A 19,105-nucleotide genomic window follows, 5' to 3' on the forward strand; every position below is an offset into this window, starting at 1 on the left:
TGTACGGGGCGTGGTTACTGGGCGAGGGCCGCAGTAATCTGGAGGATTTAAAACAAGGTTTAGTCCCCTCCTGGATCAGCAACAAGCACCTTGCAGCCCTTCACCCTTTTGAGATGCATTAAGTCCGTGCCAGCTCAGACTAGCTTCAGAAGCCTACCCAGTCCCAGTGGACTGTGGGCGGTCTAATCACATCATTATGGGTATAGTGGTAAGAATGCCGGGGATGGGAAACACAGCTAAACCCGCCCCGGTATACAGGGTGGAAAACATTGGAGTCATTCAGCGGGGTGCACACATTCGCTTTTCAGCGGTCCCACTGTATGTCATTCGATGGGAGCATGCAATGACGGGTACCGACCTCTCTGGGTGCTGGAGCCAGGGAGCACATATCATCCTGTGTCCCCAGCACTTGAAAGCCTATTCGAAACCACAGTGTGGGTCCAGAACTGCTGGCGCGAGCCTATAAATTGCACCATGGAGGCAATGGCACAAGACCATGTGCCCCCGCAGGTGGCATATATAGGTGGTGGGACATACTGTGTCACCACTGCAGTGCCCCACTACCAACATGGACAGCACGGCTGGTGTCCGGCGAGTGACAGCAGTTTCTGCTTCAAGCCCAAGGCAGAAGTTCAAGTGGCCCAAGAGCGAATTGTCCCCATTCCTGAACCTTCCACTGTTCACATCACTGTTAAAGAGAATTTCACCGATCTGCAATGATTCGTTGCACATTTTGGATATATCATTCCCCCTCTCCCTGAACACCTCACCAAGATATTACAAGCCGTTGTCGTTTCACAGAAACATTTTTACACACTGGAGCAGAAGACTTTAGAGATAGGGGCAAACATATTGGATATAGTAACCCCACCGTGGTGGGACCTGTTCACTAATGTAGAAGTCCCTTCTTGGATTAGGATAGCCTTTCATATCCTTGTGTGTGTCAGGTTTTTATCGTGGTTTATTTACTGTTTGTACACTGTAATAAGGTCAGACTTTCACAGAAGTACGAGAACAGAGGAGAATGGAGAGAGCATTATGTGTGGTTAGAAAGAGAGACACCCGTTTAGAGCTTTGCTGCTGTGTATAAAGTTAATGTTTCTCTCCGTCCCTTTTGTTTAATGTTTGGTCATGTGTAATTTTTGTGTGTGTACTTTATTTTTATTATTGAAACTCGTTAAGCAAGTTGTTGTTAGTAAACGATAATGTGTATGGACCAAGTGGTGTAGGAGTATTAGGCCCCCCTCCACGCCTGGAAATAAGTGTGTCAGATTTTAAATCCAATGTGTTGCCAACTATAGATGCTTAATGTACACTGTAGGTTTTCTGAAATGGGAAATACATGTGTCGTGGGGTCATAGATCGGAAATCACAGGGGATGGTTCAAGTATGGAAGGTCAGAAAATTTTGCTCACCCAGAATTATGATACTTCAAGCAAGTTATAGTATCATCAGGGGGGGACTGTATAATTCGCAAAATTAATATTGTACTATAAGGGCCCTCTGGCAGAAGAGGCCGAGATTTTAAAGGACTGTTTTAAAAGGAGCCCAGAAAAGGGACACACAAAATGGCCGCCAGACCGCGTGACTGACTTATTGAACACTTTAAAATGGTTCCTGCAGTCCCCAGACAGCCTTTGTGGATTCAACCCATAGTAAGTTCTGGAAGCCGTTTCTGAGAGAACGAAACCAGACACATACACATACATAAAGATTGGATGCAGATCCAGTCAGATTGGCCTGTAGATAAATACCAACGAAATGTTTACCCAGACAAAGGGGAGCAGTTCCATATTCATAAGGAACGCATCAAGGACCCATTAAAGACATCAAGAAGACATTAAAACATTACCAGGTCATTCCGGACCAGAGATGGCCATCACCTGCCATCCCGAAAACAGTTTAAATATAATAACTACCCCGCTGTGCCATAAGCCCGCCAAAAGTTAAACAAAGACTAACCTTGATTTGGCGGGAGATGGAGGCTTCTTCTGAGAAGTATAATTGGAGATACCGGGGGTAGCGAAAAAAGAGCTCCATCTTAGATATTGGGAAGAGAGAGGTTCCTTTTCTTCATCAAATTCGTGGGACCTTCGGTAATAGCCATTACCTTCGATAGCAGCTGGAGTTTGGAGAAGAAGACGTTTCGAGTCAGCGGCCCACCCCGGGGTAAAACATCAGGAGATCATCGACCAGCCCCGGGCCATTGACGAAACGGGAGGGTACAAAAACTACCAAAGAAACATATATGAAAGCCGGCTAGAGGCTTGCAACCGTGGTCAAGCAGATGATCTCCGCCGACATCCAGGCCCGTCAGTGTCCAGCCTGTCCGTTACCTTCACCTCGAGAGAGAGAGAGAGAGAGAGAGAGAGAGAGAGAGGTGTGGCGCAGCCTGCTGTGGCTCCACTGACCACGAGGAGACAGGATGCCTGAAGGGATCAAAACGCAGACCTCTTTCAAAACCTTGCAATTCCTAGTTGGATTGGTGAGCATGTTTCTGGCCCTTCATAATTGGATCTGGATAGATTAAAGGGGGTGGCCATTTTAGGTATAATTAACATGAGTTGTTGTCCGTCGATGTTCCGTGTGTTTCCCCATTTCATGATGACTTTTGTAAAGTATAATATGCCGCTATCTATTTCAGTCAGTAATGTATTGTTCTGATTTGTTTTTCCCTCCCATGTACCCTCTCATTTGCTTGCATTTGATTTGTCTTTCCATATGCAATAAAATTCAATTTTGATTCATTGAACTTGGTCTATCAGAGTCTCCTCTGCATTGTAGTTCCTGCACCTAAATCCAGTGTCTAGAATCTAAGGGGCGAGTGTGTCGAACCACTCAAGGTTTTACTGTGCAAAAGAGAGAGAGAGAGGCCTCTGGTGAGAGTAACCGCTGCGATCTCAGAGAGGGAAACCCCTTACACTCCTTAAACACGAGCTGCTACAAAATTCTGCTGGCCGTTTCCTGAATCAGACCAGCTCCCTCCCACCCATTTACCCACTGTGCTTGCTAAACTTCATTGGCTCCAGATCCGACTAGGCAACGACTCAACAATTCTCATGCTCGTGTTCAAATCCATCCAAGGTCTCGTCCCCATCCTGCCTTTGTAATCTCCTCCAGTCCTGCATACCTCCAGGATCTCTGCGCTCATCCTGTTCGGGCCTTGTGCGCAACCCGATTTTAATCATTCCATCAGTGGCAACCAAGCCTTCAGCTGCTGAGGCCCTAAGTTCTAAAATTCCCTCCCTAAATATTTACACCCCCCAACTCTCTCTTCTACATTGACTTTCTATAATACTGAACTATTTTACCAAGCTTGTGGTCACCTGCCCTAATAAGCGCCTTGGGAAGTTTTACTACGTTAAATGCGTTATGTAAAAATAAATATGTAGTTTCTTGTTGTTGTTGTTTGGCGTTGCTGGTTAATTTCCCTGAAAGACAGTAGTGAACATGTGATTTATGTAAACAGCAATCCGGGTTCTAGCTCTAAAATTACCATAAGCTTTTCGCATTCACATGTGGCCCAGTGGATAGCAACCCTCGCCTCTGAGACAGAAGTTTGTGGATTCGTGCCCTACTCCAGAGACTTGAATGAATAACTTGGGCTGACAGTTTTGCACTTCCGGAGAGGCAGTACTGAGGAAGCGCCGCACTGTCAGAGCGGCAATACTGAGGAAGCGCTGCACTGTCAGAGGGGCAGTACTGAGGGAGTGCTGCACTGTCAGACCGGCAGTACTGAGGAAGCGCCGCACTGTCAGAGTGGCAGTACTGAGGGAGTGCCGCACTGTCGGAGAGATGTTACTAAGTGAGTGCTGCACTGTCAGACCGGCAGTACTGAGGAAGCGCCGCACTGTCAGAGTGGCAGTACTGAGGGAGTGCCGCACTATCGGAGAGATATTACTAAGTGAGTGCTGCATTGTTGGAATGGTAGTTCTGAGGGAGCGTTGCACTGTCGGTGGGGCAGTACTGAGGGAGTGCTGCACAGCCGGAGGGTCAGTACTGAGTTAGCGCTGCACTGTTGGAGGGGCACTACTGAGGGATATATGATTCGCAAAATTTCCACATTTCCCCAAATTATTAATAAAAGGGATCCCTGCATGGATATTTTAAAAAAAGGTACCCAAAAGATGGCGTCCGCACCTCGTCACCAAAAGCCTGCAAGATTTTAAAGCTTGGACTCTGGCACAAGCAGCTTTTGGGGAAATCAAAACCTAAAATGCAGTTTCTATCAAAAAGGACTTTGTATTTTGGAAAGCAGACACAGGACTTTGAATATGCATTAAGCCAGATCGTAGATAGATCAAAGCCAGTTAGGCCTATACTTGAGGCCATCAAGTTGTCTGCATAAATAATCGGAAACAGCTTAAGGAAGCCATCGAGGCTGGACAGGCCGATTAAAATGCATTAATAACAATACAGCTCAGACATTAGGCCATTAGGTGCGATAAACGGCCATCTAAAAACAGTTAGTTTAGATTGCTACAATTATTTAAACTAGCCCACCAAAATTGGAACAATTAACTAACCTGATTTGGCACGCAGATAAGGGGCTTCAAAAGGAGTGTAACTGCAGGCCCCTCGTAGCAATCTCTCTCTTGCTCGCTTGCTCTTGCCCTTGTCCCTGTTCTCGTGGCTCCGGCCTGTTGGGCTGCCACTCACACTCGTGCCCTGGCCTCGTGGTGTGTTCTCTCCCCATAGCAGAATTTTCAGTAACTAAGGACACCATACCAATAGCAGGGGAGGGGAACGAGACGCAAAGCCATAGCCATCCAGGACGCCCAGGCCGTACAAAGGGGCAAGACGAAAGTGAGCAGGCAGTTCAGGACTCAGATAGTAACCGAACGAGACGAGACGATAGGAGATGAAGAAGACAATAACAACTCGATAAGAGCAGAGCAGGGCAGCGCAAAAGGTATTGATGAGGCTAAGCATCTAGTTATAAGCTGGCGCTTGTCGAGATGAACATTCCTTGTTGAACACTGCGAAAACGCAGGTGGCCACGCCATGACGAATATACTGGCTTACTCAAGTATGGTAGGAAAATCTAGAACGTTAAAACTGCCAACTGCCCTGTAGGCACGACGTTGCCGCCGACGACTGCCTGAGGGAGAAGAAGAGGAGAACCCATTGCAACGACACGACGATGGCAGCAGAGGGGAAGAAGGTATGTCGCCATAGCAGACCCAGCACCTCGCCCCTGAAGACCATGTGGCGACGGGTTAACTAGAAGGACCAAAGACCAAACCTCAAAACCTGCATTCGTCAAACAGTTGGTTTTATTTTGGATTGGTGTGCATGAATTCTGGCCGCTCATAGCTTAATCTAGTTAGGTATAGGGGTGGGGTAAGGATAAGGGGATTGTTAAAGTAATTGGTTTTTCCTAGATTTGCCGTGTGTTCCCCATTCCCTGTATAAGATTAGTTATTTTGTATTTGCCTGTATTTTATGCGAGTAATCTCTTAGTAATCTCTCATAAGACTGTGTTATTCTCCATTTTAATAAAATGTTGGTTTTCTTACATTCAAACCACCTGTCTACTCGAGTCTTTCCGTATCGCTGCACTGTCGGAGGGGAAGTACTGAGGGAGTGTTGCACTGTCGGAGTGGTAGTACTGAGGGAGCGCTGCACTTTCGGAGGGTCACTGCTGAGGGAGTGCCGTACTGTCGGAGAGGCAGTACTGAGGGATTGCCGAACTGTCAGAGAGATAGTACTGAGGGAGCACTGCACTGTCAGACGGGCAATACTGAGGGAGGGCTGCACTGTCAAAATGGTGGTACTGAGGGAGTGCTGCACTGGCGGAGGGGCAGAACTGAGGGAGTGCTGCACAGTCGGAGGGTTTGTACTGAGGGTGTGCTGCACCCTCGGAGAGACAGTTCTGAGGGAATGCTGCACTGTCGGAGGGTCAGTACCGAGGGAGTGCTGCACTGTCGGAGGGGCCGTACTGAGGAAGCGCTGCACTATCAGAGAGGCAATACTGAGGAATCACTGAACAGCAGGACTGGGGGAGCACTGCACTGTCGGCGGAGCAGTACTGAGGAAGCGCTGCACTATCGGACAGACAGTACTGAGGAATCGCTGAACTGTCAGAGGGGCAGGACCGGGGGTGCACAGCACTGTCGGAGGGTAAGTGCTGAGGGAGCGCTGCACTGTCGGATGAGCAATACTGAGGAATCACTTAACTGTCAGAGGGGCAGAACAGATGGAACGCTGCACTGTCGGAGGGGCAGTACTGAGGGAGTTCTGCACTATCGGAGGGTGAATACCGAGGGAGGGCTGCACTGTGGAGGGGTAGTACTGAGGGAGAGCTGCACTGTCGGAGAAGCAGTGCTGTGGAAGCGCTGCACTGTCGGATGAGCAATACTGAGAAATCGCTTAACTGTCAGAGGGGCAGAACTGATGGAACGCTGCACTGTCAGAGGTGCTGTACTGAGGGAGTGCTGCACTATCGGAGGGGGAATACCGAGGGAGGGCTGCACTGTGGAGGGGTAGTACTGAGGGAGAGCTGCACTGTCGGTGTTGCTTCTTTTGGATGTGATGTTAAACCTAGGCCCCGCCTTCTCTCACGAGTGAATGTAAAATATCCAACGGACACTCTTGGAAGAAGAGCACGGGAGTTTTTCCCAGTGACATTTAAACATCAATAAAACAACAGAATACCTGGTCATGACCTCGATGTGGTTTTTGGGGATCTTCCTCTGGGAAAATTGGCGGCCCCGTTTCCTTACATTACAACAGCGACGACACTTTAGAAAAGGTGCTTCATTGGCTGGGAAACACATCGTGAAGCCCTGCTGTCTTAAAAAGCACTATAGAGTTGCAAATTCTTTCGTTCCTTCTTCACGCTTCGAGCCGGCGTGGTTTTTGACAGGGCGCTCAACCAGTCTGCAATGTTGTGCGTCACTCACTGCACAGTAATAGACCGCCATGTCTGCTGGTGCGGCCCTGGGGAGCTTCAGATCAGAGATTCTTTCGCCGTTTCCTGAAATTTCAAAACGGGTTTGATCTTTCTCTAGGTAATGAACCTTTCCTCTGACTTGAATGTATCCGATCAACATGAGCCCCTGGCCAGCCGATTGGCGGCGCCAGAGCATGGATTGAGGTGTCGAATCCTGTGCATAACAACTTATTGTTGCAAGTTTGTCTTCTGCAATCACCAGCCTGAGTGGACTTTGAAGAGGCCTGAATCCCAAGTGCTAAATCTAAAATACAAAACAAATTAAGAGAATACATTAAATCCGACAGACCAGAATGAGGCCAGTCGGCCTGTAGTGTCTGTGCCGGATGTTTTGGTAGAGCTATCCAATTAATCCAACTAACCTGCAGTTGTCCCACTCATCGGCTCTTTCCCCATAGCCCTGCAATTTTCTCCCCTAAAAGTCTTTAACAAATTCCCTTTCGAAAGTTACTGTTCAAACTGATCCATCGCCCTTTCAGGTCATCATAACTCGCTGCGTAACAAAAAAAGCATTTCTCCTCATCTCCCCTCTGGTTGTTTTGTCAATTATCTTAAATTGATGCACGAATTTGGTTGTAAAATGGAATGGGTCCGCGACTGGATCAAGTCAGTTGCATGTGTAGTATTTCCCAACAACATCATATTTCATTATTATCCTATTTCAAAATAATTCCCGCTCACCTATCACCACTGCAGCACAGGCTCACTGACCTACATTGGATCCTGGAGCGGCAGTGCATCGATTGTAAAATTCTCATCCATTGTGTTCAAATGCTGCCGTGGCCTCTCGCCGCTTCCCTATCTTTGTAACCTCCTCCAGCCCTACAAGCCCCGAGAACGCTGTGCTCCTCCAATTCTGGCCTCTCGTGCGTCCCTTGCCCACATTTCCCCAACCATTGCCCGCCGTGCCTCCAGCGGCCCAGGCCCCAAGCTTTGGAATTCCCTTCCTAAACATCTCCAACGCCCTACCGCTCTCTCCTCCTTTAATTGGCTATAAGAAGTGTACCATTTTTTGTCTTAATAGCTCCTTATGTGGCTTGGAGCAAATTTTGCCTGAATTACTCTCCTGCAAAGCACCATGGGACATTTTACTTTGAAAAATACACTATATAAATAAAACCTGTTGTTGTTATACAAAATTCCGTAGCAAAACGTCACTTGCAGATGATTTCTATTGAATCACTTTCTATATTGTTCCTAAATAAACAATTGATCCCCAATTCATAATTTAACCTAATAAATATTAAACAGTGGGTTAGAAATTCGACGTGGGTGATAGCGCAAAACGGGCGCTAATCTGTTGACCGCCCATTATTTGCTTTGCGGCTGATATTCAACTCCGTTAATGCGGTATAGCCCAAAACGAGTTTGTACCCACTCTGCGGCATATCTAACGCTGATAGTTCAGTGAAATCTACTGTCTAATGGAACACATCGCGCTAAAAAAAATCTTACTTGAATGAGGATACTTACCCGGCAGGAAAAGATGAAAAGTAAATAAAATTATATCTATTTGCATAATTTGATCGAAGTGGCCGGTTTGGTTGCTGCAATAATCGTGTTCTCACACCGAGTGCCTCAGATTCTGACTGACCGGCCGTCCAGGTGTGCACCTGAAACCGAGCCCCCAGAAGTGACATCATTTCCCAGACGATGCAGCCACGTTCAAGTTATCTCTGCCGTACAGAATGTGAGTTAGTGCATGCGTGTTCTCCTGCTGTGTTAAAACATAGTGAAATTCGTCTTGTGCCAGGATCCAAAATAGTCGGTAGATAAGAATTAGTCTATATAAACAACAACACCAACATCCATCTATATAGCACCTTTAACGTACTAAAACATCCCAATGCGCTTCACAGGAGCATTATCAAACTACACGCGTAATGCCGGGAAGCGATAATTGGAGCAAAAATCTTTTGGGCTGTGTCCATAGGGTAACTGATTATAAGACGAGGCATACCATCCATTAGTCAGGACGCACTTGGAATACAGTGTCCAGTTTTGGTCTCTTCACATGGAAGGTGATATGCAGGCTTTGGACAGGGTGCAGAGGACAGCCTCTCGACTAATTCCCACTTTAAAGCACATTAGTTAACAAGATAGCCTATAAGAACTGGGGTTCTATACTTTAGAGAAGCGAAGACTTAGAGGTGATCTGATTCAGGGTTATAAGATAATGAAGGGAATAGATTATGTTCCAGTTGACAGTATGTTTCACATAATAGGTTAGGGAGGACCAGGTGTCACAATTGTAAGTTGCAGCGGGCATTCTCAAGGTCAGATCTCAGGAGCTGGTTCTTTTCCCACAGAATAGTGGACCTCTTGAATCAAAGAATCATAGAATCACAGAAAGTGACAGGACAGAAGGAGGCCATTCGACCCATCGTGTCCGTGCCGACCGACAAAGAGCGATCCACCCTAATCCAACTTCCCAGCTCTTGGTCCGTAGCCCTAAAGGTTACAGCACTTCATGTGAATATCCAAGTACTTATTGAATGTGATGAGAGTTCCTGCCTCTACCACCCTTTCAGGCAGTGAGTTCCACACCCCCACCACCCTCTGGGTTAAAAAAGTTATCCTCAAAACCCCTCTAAACCTTCCACCAATTACTTGAAATCTAATACCCCTGTTTATTGACCCCTCCTGCTAATGGAAATAGATCCTTCCTATCCACTCTATCTAGGAGCCTCATAAGTGTATACACCTCAATTAGGAATCCCCTCAGCCATCTCTGTTCCAAAGAAAACAACCCCAGCCTATCCAATCTTTCTTCATCACTAAAATTCCCAAGCCACATCCTTGTAAATATCCTCTGCACCCTTGCAACCTCTCTCGTGCAATCACATCCTTCCTGAATTGTGGTGACCAGAACTGCACGCAATATTCTAGCTGCGGCCTAACGAGTGATTTATACAGTTCAAGCATAACCTCCCTGCATTTCTATTCTATGCCTCGATTAATAAAGCTACGTATCCTGTATGCCTTCTTAACCACCTGCCCTGCTACCTTCAGGGATCTGTGGACATGCACTCCAATGTCCCTCTGATTATTTGCACTTCAGAGTGTACTACTATTTATTGTGTATTCCCTTGCCTTGTTGGCGCCTCTCCACCACCTTCTCAAGGGCAATTAGGGATGGGCAATAAATGCAGGCCCATGTACGAATAAATACAAATAAATGCATAATCTCAAACTTCTCAGGATTGAATTCAATTTGCAACTGTTCTGCCCACCAGACCAGTCCGTTGGAGCAGGCTGGCATCTCGTGTGGTGTCGCTGAATTCCTTCGAAGAGGAATTTCCTAGATTTTGTTTCCCAAATTGCCCTGCTTTTTAAAAATATATATTGTGATACATAAGTTATCGCATATGTGTGGGACAAGTTCGATGGACCAGAGGTTCTTTATCCATCCACCATTGTTCGTATGCTCAGAAGTTGACACCGAGCCCCATGTTAGGATAGGTGGCTAAAAGTTCGATCAAAGAGGCAGGTTATAACGAGAAGAGATTGGGGGAGACGCTGAACGAGGGAATTCCAGGGATCGGTCCTTAGCCAATGGTAATTAACGTCTGTATCCCAGAATTTAAGTTGGACTGGTGCAGGTTGTGTGACCCGTGGCTCATTTCGTAGCTCTCTCGCCTCTGAGTCAGAGGGTCATGATTTCGAGACCCACTCCAGGCAGCTAAAAACAAATATCTAGGCTCGCACTCCTAGTGTTCTACACTATCAAGGAATAGTACTTACGGAGCGCTGCACTGTCAGAGAGACAGTACTGAGAGAGCGCTGCACTGTTGGAGGGTTAGTACTGAGGGAGTACTGCACTGTCGCTGGAACAGTACAGGCCAATATTTATCCTTCAACTAATATCACTAAAACAGATTATCAATCTTTCACACATTGCTGTTTGTGGCAGCTTGCTGTGCAAAGATTGGCAGACGCGTTTCCTACATTACAACGGTGCGCACACTTCAAAGAACGTACTTCGATGGCTGAAAAGAGTTTTGGGACGTCCTGAGGTCGTGAAAGGCGCCGTAGAAATGCAGATTAGTTCGTTTCTTTAGTGAGCTGCCTAGAGACTGCTCGATCACTGCTGGCGATGAGTGCACGGTGGGAGGGTGAGAATGTTTTTGTGTCAGTCTGCGGCAGGTTTTTGTCGCTGTGCGATACTCGCCGAACAGTAATCGGTCGCAGAGTCTGTCAACTAGGAGCCTTCCAGGTGCAGAGTGAACTGGTTGTTTGTAGCCTCGAGTTGCACTTTGAATCGCTTCTCGAAACTGGGCCCACAGCTGCCGTTCTCATTGCAAGTCCACTCTATTGTCTCACCCACTTGCCTGTACCAGTGCATGGTTTAGCTGCCCATGTTAGCTCCCTCCAAACCGCAGATGAAAGAGACCTGCGTTCCCAGTGGAACCGTGGCCGCGGCTGGAAGCTGGATCACAGTGGGTGCAGCCCGAACCCCTGGATTAGGTTTAAACAAATAAAATAGGTTATAATCATAGAAGGAAGAACTTAGCATAAAATCATAGAATCTCACTGCACAGAAGCAGACCATTCCGCCTCTTTGAAAGCTCTCCAGTCAGTCTCAATTCCCTACAGTCCTTCAAATACCCCCAACCACACCAGCACTCAAGCATTAATCCAATTCCATTTTGGAAGTTATTATGGCGTCTACTTCCACTTGAATATCAATGCAATTTATTTCCTTCACTGTTAGCAATTCAGATGTCAATGAAGAGCACTTACAACAGATCAAATATCCGAGTGATAAGGTGACCAGGATTAAAAACATTCTAGCTGAGACACACAGCGCCCTTCCAGACAGGATGACAGGCAGCGTTAATTAGCGACAACGTGTCAGCTAAAAAATTGCTCTCCTCAACGGTGCTGCCACCGGTTGTGATGAATTGCGCGGGAGGCCTGAACAGCCAATGGTGTGGCTGGACCACACACGTCAATAGTATGAGCAGATGAGAAGCATTTCATTTGATTGCCTTGTTTTTGCCAATCTATGTACATAGGAGGAAGATCGTAGCATAAAATCGTAGCATCTTACAGCGCAGAAGGAGAGCATTCGGCCCATCGTGCCTGTGCCGGCTCTTTGAAAGAGCTGTCCTAATAGGTCCACTCCCCTGCTCTTTCCCAACAGCCCAGCGAAATTTATATTTGGTAATTCTAGTGAAAAGGCCTGAGTTTTGAAATCTCTCTTTCTTAATTACTGGTCTTGCCTTCTTTCTTTGCCAATTTGCTTTCCTTCTTTCTTTATTTCCTACTTTACTTTCCTTCTTTCTTTCCAACGTTTCCTTCTTCCGTTCTGTCTTCTTTTCATAGGTCCTTCCTTCGTTCTGTCCCTTTCCATTCTATCTGTTGCACTTAGCCAGCTCTGATCGCATACTATGTTGGCCTTAAAGTTACACCACCCTTTCCTGCCATAACTTGAAGGCAAGAGGAACGTGCAGGAGAAGGAATAACATCATAGAGTGTTAAAATAGTACAGTACAGCAGGAGGCCGTTCGGACTATTGAGTATGCACCGGCTCATATTGGGAGCACTCCCCCGCTCTTTCCCCTTATCCCTGTAATTGTTTTCTCCTACAAGGATTTATCCAATTCCATTTCGAAAGGTACGCTTGAATCTGTATCCACCACCCGATCAGGCAGTGAATTCGATATACTAACCACCTTTTGCATAAAAATGTATTTCCTCCTGTCGCCTCTGGTTGTTTTGCCAATCACCTTAGATATGTGCCCTCTCGTTATCGACACTTCAGCCATTGGAAAAAATTTCGCCTCATTTACTTTTCCAAAATCCCTCATGATTTTAAACACCTCTGTCAATTCTCGCCTTAACCTTCTCTGCCCTAAGGAGAACAGCCCAGCGGCCGCAGTCTATCCTCGTAACCGTATCGCTGGAACCATTCTTGTCAATGTCTCCTGTACCCTCTCCAAGGTATTCACGTCCTTCGTAAAGTGTGGTTCCCAGAATTGGACACAATACTCCAGATGGGGCCGAACCAGTGTTTATTAAAGGTTTAGCATAACTTGATGGCTTTTGCACTCTATGACTCGATTGATAAAGCCCAGTATACCACGTGCTTTATTAACTGCGTTGTTAACTGTCATGTTCTGTCCTGTCTCTTTCAAAGATGTGTGCACAAACACCCCAGGTCTCTCTCTTCTTGCGCCCCCTGTAAATTTACATAATTTAACAGGTATTTAGCATGTCGCATAATGGTAAAAAATGATTCAAAATAATGACGTCACTATTAATTACTTTGTACTATGAGAATGTATCCTGTGTGATAGAATCTAACAGATGGATTAGGTTAGGACTTTACGATTGCAGAGTCCAATGCTAAGAAAGCAGGAGGCATCCGTTTATGAGACCAAAGAAGAATCAATGTATTTGTGTAAAGAATTATATCCTAGTTTGGAGAGAGCATTTTTACACTTCAGCTGTAACTTTTCTGGTCAAATTTGATATTTATACCTTTGCTAAATTATCTCATCTTCTATTGAATATCCAGTGAGACTGGAATAGACGTGGCGCAACCTCGCCATCTATTGACATGGTAGCATATGAAACTTATGGATCACATGAAAATAATCTCGAAATTGATAGGTTCAGGACAGGTAATCTGACTGATTCGCATCTGTCTTTAATGTGTATAAATCTGCATTGTTTTCATCAATACTTTGGTATTCTGTGCTGAGAAATCCCCTGGATTGGTTAGGACTTTGTCCTCCCCAATACATAGCCTACTTGTAAGTGTATCGACGTTTAGACTTGCTTCTACTTTCTGTCGCTTTTAATAAAAACAAAAACTTATGAACTGCGGCAGAGATAGAGAGAATGTGAGAGAGTGGGTGAGAGAGGCAGAGAGAGAGGCAGGGAAAGACAGGCAGAGAGACGAGAGGGAGACAGAAAGACAGACACAGCGATAAACATAGATAGAAACAGAGAGAGAATGAGATAGAGAGACGAGACACACAGAAACGGAGGTAAAAAAATGAGAGCAACAGAGAGACAATGAGTGAGAGAGATACATTGAGCAAGACAGCTAGGGAGAAAAGACAGAGAGAAAGAGAGAAATACAGATAGAGAGGCAGAGACAGTGATAGAGAGAGCGAGAGAGATAGAGAGAGAGACAGAGACAAGAGAGAGAGAAAATAAAGCAATTTTACAAACAACATGAAAACTATCATTTTTTTATATATCGATCAATTCTCGGTTAAAATGTAAATATTGGAAGTTAGACCAGAAGCGTTTTGTTCGCCTGAAAAGGTCCAGATGCTCACAATGTTTACATGAAGTTAGCATCTAGTGGATCAAATGGGAATCATCCCGATCTGCGCGGAATGAATGAAGGGTCGGGAGGGACACATCCGGGTTTTCGCGGGTGATGCAGGGCCACAGCGCCAACATCTGGCGGGTGAAACCATCGTATTCCTCTGGTTCTGGGAGTTTTTGTCACAGAGAGGCGGTGTTTTCACACGCCATGCATCACTGCACGCGCAGAAGTAGATGGCGGTGTCCGACTGAGAGGCTCCGGTGTGTTACAGAGTCAACTCGGTGTCGCTGGGTCTCTGGGATTTGAAGGGTCCGGACGTGTAATTGGCAAGTGGCCCGTCCCCGATGAATGGAATAGAGCAACGAGGACCCGGTTTGTCCCTTGTCGGCACCAGTATATGGTGCCATAGTTAGTGTTCCACAGCGTACATCTCATTACGATCGATTTTCCTGCGACAACAGACACAGTGTGCGGCGACTGGTCAACGAATGAAGCAGACACTCCTGTCAAATGGAGGAAACAGTGCGATCTGTTTTTATAGAATGAGACAGTAAAGAAGGAGACCATTCTGTCCATATTTCCTATACTAGCTCTTTGAAAGTGGTATCCATTAGTCCCACTTCCAACATGCTCTTTCCTCATAGCAATGTTTTCCTTATAAAACATATATCCAATTCCATTTTGAAACTTACTATAGAATCTCATTCCACCACACTTTCAGGCTGTGCTTTCCAGATAATAACTCGCTGTGTAAAATATATTCTGCTCATGTTCCCCCCTGGTTCTTTAGCCAATCACCTTAATAGACGTTCTCTGGTTACCGACCCTCCTGCCAGTGGAAACAATTTCTCCTTATTTACTCTATCGACACCCTTCATAATTTTGAACACCTCTATTAAATCACCACTTAAACTTCTCTTCTCCAAGGAGAATAACTCTAGCTTCCTCCAGTCTCTCCGTGTGTAACTGAAATCCGTCATTCCTGGTACCATTCTAGTAAATCTCCTTGCATTGTCTCCAAGGCATTGACATCCTTGGCCGGTGTGATTCCCAGAATTGAACACACTACTCAATCTGAGGCATAACCAGTGTTTTGTAAAGGTTTAGCATAACTTCATTGCTTTTGTACTCCATAGAAGTAGGAATCTATGTTTTGTTGATTAAACCTTCCTAATGATAGAAAATATTGTGAAATATGCATTGAGTTCCGACGTTTATATTGGTGCATTGTTTAAACTTACCTGAAATTAAAGCAATCGACAAGATGAAATATGACACTTCAAGAAACATGTCTAACTGCTGTAGCAGGACAGTATGCTCCTTTCTCTGCCACAAAGTCCGAATATATTTGAAGTGTCATGTTGTGACGTCGCGTGTCAGCCATGCCTAAGCAGATAGTGTTTTCAACACTGAATCAGAAGGCTGTGGGCTCGAGCCCCACAGAGAAGACTCAAACACACAAATTAGGATGACACGGCACGCACCAGTATGATGGTGTGCTGCACTTTTGGAGGGTCATTACCGAGGGAGCATTGCACTGTCAAAGGCGGAGTACTAAGGGTGTGCTGCACTGTCAGAGGGGCAGTACTGAGGAAACGCTGCACTGTCCAAGGGGCAGTAGTGACGGAGCTCTGCCCTGTCAGAGCGGCAGTAATGAGGGAGAGCTATATTGTCAGAGTGGACGTACTGAGGGAGCGCTCATACTCGGAATGGCAGTACAGAGGAAGCGCTGCACTGTCACAGGGGCAATACTGAGGGAGCTTTGCACTGTCAGAGGGGCAGTACTGAGGGAGCGTTGTACCCTCGGATGGGTAGTATTGATGGAGGGCTGCACTTTCGGAAGTGCAGTACTGAGGAAGTGCTGCATTATCGGGGGGGCAGTACAGAGGGAGCGATGAAATGTGGGACAGGCAATACTGAGTGAGTGTTTCACAGTTAGAGGGGCAGTACTGAGGGAGCACTGCACGGTCGGAGGGACAGTTCTGAGGGAACGCTTTACCGTCGGACGGGCAGCATTGAGGGAGCATTGTGTTGTCGGACGAGCAGTATTGAGGGTGTGCTGAATTGTCCGAGGTGCAGGACTAAAAGAGCGCTGTCCTGTTGGACGGGCAGCACTGAGGGAGCGCTTCACTGTCGGTGGGGCAGTACTGAGGGAGCGCTGCACTGTCGGAGGGGGAGTCTGGATGTAGTGCCGCACTGTTGGAAGGGCAGTACTGAAGGAGTGCTGCACTGTCGGAGGGGCAGCGCTGAGGGAGCGCTGCACTGTCAGAGGGGCAGTACTGAGGGAGCGCTGCACTGTTGGAGGGCCAGTACTGAGGAAGCGCCGCACTGTCGGAGGGGGCAGTACTGAGGGAGTGTTATGCTGTCAGAGGGGCAGTACAGGGGGAGCGCTGCACTGTTGGAGGGACAGTACTGAGGGAGCGCTGCACTGTCAGAGGGGCAGTACAGAGGGAGCGCTGCACTGTCGGCGGGGTGGTACAGAGGGAGCGCCGCACTGTTGGAGGGCCAGTACTGAGGAAGCGCCGCACTGTCAGAGTGGGCAGTACTGAGGGAGTGTTATGCTGTCAGAGGGGCAGTACTGAGGGAGCGCTGCACTGTCGGCGGGGTGGTACAGAGGGAGCGCCGCACTGTTGGAGGGCCAGTACTGAGGAAGCGCCGCACTGTCAGAGTGGGCAGTACTGAGGGAGTGTTATGCTGTCAGCGGGGTGGTACAGAGGGAGTGCCGCACTGTCAGAGGGGCAGAACTGAGGGAGCGCCGCACTGTCGGAGGGGCAGTACTGAGGGAGTGCTGCACTGTCGGAGGGGCAGTCTTGAGCGAGTGCCGCACTGTCGGAGTGGCAGTACTGAGAGAGTGCTGCACTGTCGGAGGGGCAGTGCTGAGGGCGTGCTGCACTGTCAGAAGTGCAGTACAGAGGGAGCGCTGCACTGTCGGAGGGGCAGTTCTGAGGAAGCACTGCACTGTCGGAGGGGCAGTACTGAGGGAGCGATGTAATGTCGGAGTGGCAGTACAGAAGGAGAACTGCGCTGTCGCAGGGGCAATACTGAGGGAGCTTTGCACTGTCAGAGGGGCAGTACTGAGGGAGCGTTGTACCCTCGGATGGGTAGTATTGATGGAGGGCTGCACTTTCGGAAGTGCAGTACTGAGGAAGCGCTGCATTATCGGAGGGGCAGTACAGAGGGAGCGATGAATTGTGGGAGAGGCAATACTGAGTGAGTGTTTCACAGTTAGAGGGGCAGTTCTGAGAGAGCACTGCACTGTCGGAGGGACAGTTCTGAGGGAACGCTTTACCGTCGGACGGGCAGTATTGAGGGAGCATTGTATTGTCAGACGAGCAGTATTGAGGGTGTGCTGAATTGTCCGAGGTGCAGGACTAAAAGAGCGCTGTGCTGTTGGACGGGCAGTACTGAGGGAGCGCTTCACTGTCGGTGGGGCAGTACTGAGGGAGCGCTGCACTGTTGGAGGGGGAGTCTGGAGGTAGTGCCGCACTGTTGGAAGGGCAGTACTGAAGGAGTGCTGCACTGTCGGAGGGGCAGTGCTGAGGGAGCGCTGCACTGTCAGAGGGGCAGTACTGAGGGAGCGCTGCACTGTTGGAGGGCCAGTACTGAGGAAGCGCTGCACTCTCGGAGGGGGCAGTACTGAGGGAGTGCAATGCTGTCAGAGGGGCAGTACAGAGGGAGCGCTGCACTGTTGGAGGGACAGTACTGAGGGAGCGCTGCACTGTCAGAGGAGCAGTACTGAGGGAGCGCTGCACTGTCGGCGGGGTGGTACAGAGGGATTGCCGCACTTTTGGAGGGCCAGTACTGAGGAAGCGCCGCACTGTCAGAGGGGGCAGTACTGAGGGAGTGTTATGCTGTCAGAGGGGCAGTACTGAGGGAGCGCTGCACTGTCGGAGGGACAGTACTGAGGGAGCGCTGCACTGTCGGAGGGACAGTACTGAGGGAGTGCTGCACTGTCAGCGGGGTGGTACAGAGGGAGCGCCGCACTGTCAGAGGGGCAGAACTGAGGGAGCGCCGCACTGTCGGAGGGGCAGTACTGAGGGAGTGCTGCACTGTCGGAGGGGCAGTCTTGAGGGAGTGCCGCACTGTCGGAGTGGCAGTACTGAGAGAGTGCTGCACTGTCGGAGGGGCAGTGCTGAGGGCACGCTGCACTGTCAGAAGTGCAGTACAGAGGGAGCGCTGCACTGTCGGAGGGGCAGTTCTGAGGAAGCACTGCACTGTCGGAGGGGCAGTACTGAGGGAGCGATGTAATGTCGGAGTGGCAGTACAGAGGGAGCGATGTAATGTCGGAGGGGCAGTACTGAGGGAGCCCTACACTGACGGAGGGGCAGTACTGAGGGAACGATGCACTGTCAGAGTTGCAGTACAGAGGGAGCGATGTACTGTCGAGGGGACAGTACTGAGAGAGTGCCGCACTATCGGAGTGGCAGTACTGAGAGAATGCTGCACTGTCGGAGGGGCAGTGCATAGGGTGCGCTGCACTGTCGGAGGGGCAGTACTGAGGGAGCGCTGCACTGTCGGAGGGGCAGTTCTGAGGGAGCACTGCACTGTCGGAGGGGCAGTACTGAGCAAGCGCTGCACTGTCGGATTTGCCGTACAGAGGAGCGATGTAATGTCGGAGGGGCAGTACTGAGGGAGCTCTGCACTGACGGAGGGGCAGTACTGAGGGTAAGCTTCACTGTCAGAGGGGCAGAACTGAGGGAGCGCTGCACTGTCAGATTTACTGTACAGAGGGAGCGATGTACTGTCGGATGTGCAGTACTGAGGGAGCATAGTACTGTTGGAGGTGCTTTCTTACAAACGAGACCTAACCAAGGCCTTGTCTACGAAGGGAGACAATTGTACAAAATTGCCGGGGAGTTCGC

The 19,105-nt window shown here is 48.2% G+C and overlaps 1 protein-coding gene across 1 annotated transcript; it reads left to right on the forward strand.

The window, feature by feature from the left end:
* Positions 1 to 5,143: 5,143 nt before the first annotated feature.
* LOC147091454 (uncharacterized) lies at positions 5,144 to 18,873 on the forward strand. Its single transcript, XM_085976600.1, has 5 exons — positions 5,144 to 5,164; positions 7,014 to 7,135; positions 16,945 to 17,137; positions 18,253 to 18,498; positions 18,631 to 18,873. The coding sequence occupies exons 1-5, from the start codon at positions 5,144 to 5,146 to the stop codon at positions 18,871 to 18,873; spliced, it is 825 nt and encodes a 274-aa protein (XP_085832726.1).
* Positions 18,874 to 19,105: the final 232 nt, after the last annotated feature.

The sequence above is a fragment of the Somniosus microcephalus genome, unplaced genomic scaffold (genome assembly GCF_052327205.1).
Source record: "Somniosus microcephalus isolate GS21.2 unplaced genomic scaffold, FLI_Smic_1.0 unresolved_chr3, whole genome shotgun sequence".
Lineage (NCBI taxonomy): Eukaryota > Metazoa > Chordata > Chondrichthyes > Squaliformes > Somniosidae > Somniosus > Somniosus microcephalus.

Bases quoted from the DNA above. Each gene is read 5' to 3' on its own strand.
- LOC147091454 (XM_085976600.1), top strand. From the start codon at position 5,144: ATGGCAGCAGAGGGGAAGAAG. The intron at 17,138-18,252 runs GTCAGAAGTGCA...GAACTGAGGGAG, and splicing joins TGCTGAGGGCGTGCTGCACT to CGCCGCACTGTCGGAGGGGC. The intron at 18,499-18,630 runs GTGGCAGTACAG...TGTACTGTCGAG, and splicing joins GGGAGCGATGTAATGTCGGA to GGGACAGTACTGAGAGAGTG.